At 35.7% G+C, this 7,362-nt stretch overlaps 1 protein-coding gene across 1 annotated transcript in view; it reads left to right on the top strand.

The window, feature by feature from the left end:
- The first annotated feature begins 1,844 nt into the window (after window positions 1-1,844).
- The window catches only part of Mep1b (meprin A subunit beta), a 31,575-nt gene continuing 26,057 nt past the window's right edge, over window positions 1,845-7,362 (top strand). The window contains exons 1-4 of the mRNA XM_076836871.1: window positions 1,845-1,907; window positions 3,689-3,707; window positions 4,399-4,443; window positions 4,687-4,730. Of these exons, the coding sequence (XP_076692986.1) occupies window positions 1,845-1,907; window positions 3,689-3,707; window positions 4,399-4,443; window positions 4,687-4,730 (171 nt within the window). The remainder of the gene's footprint in view (window positions 1,908-3,688; window positions 3,708-4,398; window positions 4,444-4,686; window positions 4,731-7,362) is intronic.

Below are 7,362 nucleotides of genomic sequence, written 5' to 3'. Positions count from 1 at the left end.
CAGGGCTGGTGACCTTCCCTGTACTGCAGTGCCAGTCTTGCCCTCACAGGACCTATCTTCCTTTTTGTAAGACATCCTTTCTTCTGTTATTTTGTTTCCCTGGGACTCTACCCAGGAAATAGACCTATTTGCTTTTGGATTATACCAACTACTGGGGAAGTCTCAGAGACTCAATAGTGAGGGATAGATCTAGTTTTTTTTTGGTAGTGGAGATTGAACCCAGTGACACTTAACCATTGAGCCACATTCTTAGCCATTTTAAAAAATATTTTCCTTAGAGACAAGGTCTTGCTAAATTGCTTAGAGCCTCACTTAATTGCTGAGGCTGGTTTTGAACTTGTGATCATCCTGTCTCAGCTTCCCGATCTGTTGGGATTACAGGCGTGCGCCACCCTGCCAGGCTGGAGGGATTGACCAATGCCTACCATCTTAAACTTTCCTTTTTAACCCTCCACCTAACCTTTCAGGGTAGGAATAGTTTGCTTGTATACAAGAAGCATCTTCCATGAAATTATGGCATTTGTTGGTAAATGGATGGAACTGCAATCAATCATGCTAAGTAAAATAAGTCAGTCCCCCCAAACCAAAGACTGAATGTTCTCTCTGATATGTGAATTCTAACACACAATAAGGTGGGGGAAGATTGAAGTTTGTTGGATTAGACAAAGGGAAATGAAGGGAAGAGAGGGGAGATGGAAATAGGAAAGGCAATAGAATGAATCAGCCCTAACTTTGGATGTTCATGTGTGAATACACGACCATTGTAACTCCACAGTATGCACAACCACAGAGTGGGATTCTAAGTAGAATAGGTTATACTCCACGTATGTATAATATGTCAAAATACATCCTATTGTTATGTATATCTAAAAAGAACAAATAAAATAATTAAAAGAAAAACAAAAGAAGCATCTTCTCAAATCCTTCGCCTATACTACATGTTTTTCCATGTCCTTTCTAGTAGCCCAAAATAGGGCAAAGACCAAGCAAGAGAGGGGAAGGAAAAACTGAAAAAATTTAGTATTTCAAAATTATGATTCTGTCAGTAAGTGAAACCGTGGAGATTGAGTCAGAATGTTGTTTCCAAAGAGCAAGTTATGCCAAGAAAAGAAGAAAAAAAATGAAGCGGATTGGAAACATCATTTTATTAGAAAATCAGTGACCATTCCTATCCTTTTAACCCTAATTCTCATGTATATTTACTTGATAAGAACATTCAGGAGTGAGATATGTCACTATTTTCTACTTTATATATGAATATCAACTATGCCCATTTTCTAGACACATTACTAGTTTTAATAACTCAATAAATTATAGGCAATTCACAATTTTTTTTTTTTCTGATGCTGGGGACCTAATCCAGGGTTTTACACTTTCCAGGCAAAGTGCTCTGCCATTGAGTTACATCCACAGCCCAATAGATTTTTAAGAAACAAAAGAATGATAAAGATAACTGTGTATGTTAAAGCAGCACAGGGCTACACAGACAGAAAGAAGGTTCATATATGTTTATTATTTGAAAAAGCAAAATTGAAAATTTGATATTTTCTTTTGTTCAAGTAGTAGTCTTAGGAATCAGAACATATATGTTAGAGAATGTGTTTTATTAACAGGCCTTATCCAGGCACTTAGCTATTAAATGTTGGTGGGGGTAGGGGGAGCCTCCACAGAGGTGTGCTAGAGATACTGGACTTTACCTCCTTGATTAGAGGTTACTACCGCAGCAAACTGACCTGCAAGATGGATCATTGAGATCAAAGGCTATAAGTTATGATGTTTGCTTTTTAAAAAGTCAACTCTACTCTGAACGTCATAGTTTGCAACTTTCAACTGGAAGCTACAACATGGATTCATGGTCTCTGTCTTGGTTTCTGTTCCTGGGCAACCTTCTCATGGTTTCTGGCTGGGTAAGAAAACAATGTATAGAAAACAATTAGAAAAATTGGGGGGCATTTGACATCAATCATTAAGGAAAAATTGTTCTTTTTATGTTTATTATATGTTTCAAATGTTAATCTCAATTGAATTTTTTAATTTTTATTTGTAGGCAGGGGCTGGAAGGATTTAGGGAAGCAGTTTTACCAGGCAGAGAATCAGAGACATTGACATAAAATTATTATTATTTTTTTTTCAGTTTCAATGTCACGTAACAAGTTTTCTTTTTTCCATCTTGATAAGATGGAAAATACGAATTTTGAAAATCATTTTATTTTTACTGTTGAAGAAATATGGATTGATGCTAGAGTAACTTGACACAGGAATGAAGTATGAAAAATGTCATAGGCATAGTCAAAACTTTATGGTTTAATTTTTATTTTTGAGACAGGGTCTCACTGAGATGCTGAGACTGACTGAACTTGTGATCCTCCTGCCTCAGCCTCTCAAGCTGCTGGGATTACAGGAGTATACCACCATGCCTGGCCTGTGAACACTTATAAAATTTTATAGCATGGCATTTCTCTCCTGCATCTTTATCCATTTAGACTAATTTTCCTATAGAAACACAGGCCAGCCCAAGGTTTAAATGAACTTTCAAATGGGTGGGGGAAAAAACCTTTGGCTGTGATTTCAAATAACAGTTATTATGTTGAGCTGGCAGTCAATGAGTAAGAACTAGAACTGCAAATAAGAGATACATTTAATACAGGTTAAAGCTGTAGTTAGGAACAAGTACTTTAACTTTATTCTATAGGCTCACCGGCATTCTTCTGGGAGTATGGCTGCATGTGGTCATAGTAGGAGACACTCAAGGAACTTGCTGATGTAAAAAATAATGGTAACCTAATCAGGTCATTCTCCAACATGTTAGAATTCCTATGATTCTGTTTAGACATAAAGGCTGTGTCTGAATATAATTGTCCTTACACTTGGGTGACAATTTATTACATTTTACAATGCATGTTTCACATAACTCTTGCAATACTCATGCAAAGCAGGTATCGACCATATTTTACAGAGTCTAGTACCAGGAAGGTAAACTAAATCACTGTTAGTTGATAAAGCCAGTAAGACAATCCACATCTACCGTGTTCCAGTTTCTTCACCTTTTATACTAGATCACACCAACTAAAAATTTTCTAGGTTGACTCATTTTTTTTCCACTGGGCATGTAGTCTGAGTTCCATGGTCATTTGTGGAAAACCTATTTTCAGGGGGAAAAAAAGTCTTTTCATATCAAAAAAAATGCCCATTTATTTTTTCCTCAGGTATTTGAATTATTGTTGAAGGCAAAATCTTAGGAGAGACATAAAATCTTGAGGAAAATTTCCTTTAAAAGCCTTATTATAAATGACAATATTTCAATATTGGGAATGCATTTTTAGGCTTTTCAAGTATTGCTCCATGAATCCTTAGAAGATCATGTTTAATGTAAACAGCGATTTGAGGGTCAGAGTTGTATATTCTGCTTTCTTTTCGGTTTTTGAAGTTAGTTCTTTGTTTCTTTTACCTTCAAATTCTTTTAACAAGCAGTTTCAGTTTCTATTGGAAGCAAAAAGTCTATTTGCAAAAAAAAAATCATTTTACATTTCCAACTTAGCAATCTCAGTTACATGCCAGAAATGAATACATAATGATAATGAAGAAAGAACAACAGTGAACGTCTGGTTATAAATTGGAAACAAGAAGACCATATATATCATGGCATCCCAATAATATCTTTTTTTATATATTTATGTTTGTTTCCCAGCCAGTTCAAGAAAACTTTGGTGAGTCTATTTTCTTTTACAGTAAAAGAAGGTAATGTGGATAGTGAAATGACTGAATAACCTAGGATGTATTTACTCCTAAGCCTAATGCATAATCGCTTATGTAGCACTGATGTGTAATTGCAGTGAACTTTGATTGAACACTGGCCTCTTGAATTAGCAAGGGAATGTTTGTATATATTGTCCTCCTTCCAGGGTCCATATGCTCAGCAGAGAAAGAGATGGTGGCCCAGAGAAGGCCAAATACAGTGACTGACAGCCACTCCATAAATGCTTGCCTTTGTTTTTGTTATTTTGAGTTAAATCAGATGAACCTGATAATACAGGCTGTCTTTTAAACATTTGTTTCCTATTTCATCTAGTCATTCAATCTGGTCTTTGAAGGGCCAATGACCAATTTCTTATTCCTGAGTCATTTGACTTTCAAAGGATTTGGGCAGGACAGAGTAAATATCAAAAGCCCTTTCTTTAGTTCCCTGTCTGGCTGATGGGAGGCCATAATCAATTAACTAATTGATTAAGACACTGAATCAATCAACTGGAATAATCAATTGATGTTGAATCAGAATCTAGTAGTCACTTATCTGAGGCAAAATAAACTTGTTTACTTTTGATTATATAATTGATAAATATTTTCTCCTACCCTAAACATAATGTTCAACTTACTCTTTCTTTGTTATTTTGGTCAAAGATATAGATGGTGGAACTGAGCAGGACATTTTCAATATCAATGAAGGTTTGTACATCTCTATTTTTTTAACCACATCTTTTATTTTATTTTTTTAGTTGTAGTTGGACACAATACCTTTATTTCATTTATTTATTTTTATGTGGTGCTGAGGATTGAACCCAGCACCTTGCACACACTAGGCGAGCACTCTACCACTGAGCCACAACCCCAGCCCTAACATCATCTATTATGTAGAGAGTTTGAACCCAATTTACTAACACGAATTTTTCTTCTTCACTCTTCTCTTAGATTTGCATCTGGATCTTTTTGAGGGAGACATCAAACTTGATGGGGTGAGTTGCCAAAGAACAAGGAAGACTCTTCTATTGATTGCAGAAAGCTATATACACAATGTCTGAGGATGAAGGGCAGCATGGGTTTTGCTCATTCCTGCCTAAGGGCACAGAACCTTGGAGACACATTTACTTAATGAATGTATTGTCCTTGAAGGGACTCATAACAGTGTCTTCATCTTCCATTCCTCAGATTTCTGTGTGGTTAAAGCCACCATCACTCTACCATGGATGTCTTTGTCTTTTTGGTCTGACTGCTTTTCATTTTTGGAGCAATGTGGGAGATTTTCATTTTGATGTAGAACTCCATTGCTTCAGTCTAGTTGAAGCAAATTAAGTATATTTGTAAACCTCTTCAATGAGTTGGGCTTTTTGCCATAAGAAATAGATTTGATGACCTTTCAGCTAAAAATAATGTTCCCAAGTAAAAGTTGTTCCAAACCTGTTCACACAGAGCACTGCTGATTCTTATCTAGAGATCATGACGCACGTGTAGATTTTATCCAGATTTATAGGGACTTCAAAGTTCCCTATTATAAGCACTATACTTTTTCATGAGAATATTAACATTTTATTTTGATAGTACTGTTTTTTAATGTATAAGCATTTTATTTTGAAATGTGTGCAAGTTTTCTGCTCAGAGAATTTAATACCTCCTTTTCCCCATTCTTTTTCTTTTTTTATGATTTCCAGTTTTGAATCCATATATCTGTATGGATTACAAGGACTATTTTTTTAAAGACAAGATATAATTTATTGTCCATCAGATTGAAGTGATTTTGGAACCTACTGTCCGCTTGGTGATGATAGAAAAAGACTTGCTTGTTTATAACTGGTTTTATCAAATGTGGTCATATAGGAGAATGCACAACCCTAAAATAAAAAAAAAAAAAAATGACAGACAACTTGACAAGAGCCATCATTATTTAGAATGCTTGGACCCTTTGACTTAGAAATTATCCACTAGACTTTTTCAGGAAAATTTCGCTCTTCCTTTAAACCCACTCCATCACCTCCTGCACCCCAGAAAGACCGCTCTCACCTGTATCTGGGGTTACACGTGTGTGCCACCACACCCAGCTCTCACATACTGTCTTCTCCTCTAGGTGTAAGCTCCATGAAGGTTGAGACCTTGGTACACTTCTTACCAAGGGATTCCTCCTTTTAAATAACATTTGATGTGTTGACTGGATGGATTCATGAATGAATTTTTTTTGTTTCTATTATAAATTTTAAAACCTTTACAAATTTTTTGAAACTTTGGCCCAGCTCACATGTGACTTTTTGTGATGTGAAATTTAGATTTTTGAGGTTTTACTATCACTTCCTTCTTACATATTTTTAATCTCTAAAAATTTACCAGTATTTAGAGTTCAGTTTCCAACAATCATGTGTTTGTATTATTATTTCTTTTTTCTTTTCTTTTTTTGGTACTGGGATCTGGGGATTTAACCCAGGAGCACTTTATCACTGAGCTAAATCCAGCCATTTCAATTTTTTTTTATTTTGGATCAGGGTCTCAGTAAGTTGCTATAAAGCTGGCCTCAAACTTATGATCCTCCCACCTCAGCCTCCCAAGCTACTGGAATTACGGGAGTGTGCCACCATGCCTGGCCTGTAAACACTTATAAAGTTTTATAGCATGGCATTTCTCTCCTGCATCTTTATCCATTTAGACTAATTTTCCTATAGAAACACAGGCCAGCCCAAGGTTTAAATGAACTTTCAAATGGGTGGGGGAAAAAATCTTTGGCCGTGATTTCAAATAACAGTTATTATGTTGAGCTGGCAGTCAATGAGTAAGAACTAGAACTGCAAATAAGAGATACATTTAATACAGGTTAAAGCTGTAGTTAGGAACAAGTACTTTAACTTTATTCTGTAGGCTCACTGGCATTCTTCTGGGTGTATGGCTGTGTGTGGTCATAGTAGGAGACACTCAAGGAACTTGCTGATGTAAAAAATGTGGTAACCTAATCAGGTCGTTCTCCATCATGTTAGCATCCTTATGATTCTGTTTAGACATAAAGGCTGTGTCTGAATATAATTGTCCTTACACTTGGGTGACAATTTATTACATTTTACAATGCATGTTTCACATAACTCTTGCAATACTCATGCAAAGCAGGTATCGACCATATTTTACAGAGTCTAGTACCAGGAAGGTAAACTAAATCACTGTTAGTTGATAAAGCCAGTAAGACAATCCACATCTACCGTGTTCCAGTTTCTTCACCTTTTATACTAGATCACACCATCTAAAAATTTTCTAGGTTGACTCAGTTTTTTCCACTGGGCATGTAATCTGAGTTCCAGTGGTCATTTCCCATTTTCAGGGGAAAAAAAAGACTTTTTATATCAAAAAGTATGCCCATTTATTTTTTCCTCAGGTATTTGGTATTGTCGTTGAAGGCAGAATCTTAGGAAAGACATGAAGTTTTGAGAAAAATTTCCTTTAAAAGCCTTGTTATAAATGACAATATTTCAATATTGGGAATGCATTTTTAGGTTTTTCAAGTATTGTTCCATGAATCCTTTACAAGATCATGTTTAAGGTAAACAGTGATTTGAGGGCCAGAGTTGTATGTTCTGCTTTCTTTTCAGCTTTTGAAGTTGATTTCCTTGTTTCTTT

This window comes from Callospermophilus lateralis, chromosome 17 (assembly GCF_048772815.1).
Source record: "Callospermophilus lateralis isolate mCalLat2 chromosome 17, mCalLat2.hap1, whole genome shotgun sequence".
Taxonomy (NCBI): Eukaryota; Metazoa; Chordata; class Mammalia; order Rodentia; family Sciuridae; genus Callospermophilus; species Callospermophilus lateralis.
Note: the sequence above shows the minus strand (reverse complement) of the source record. Positions and strands in the feature narration are given on the sequence as shown.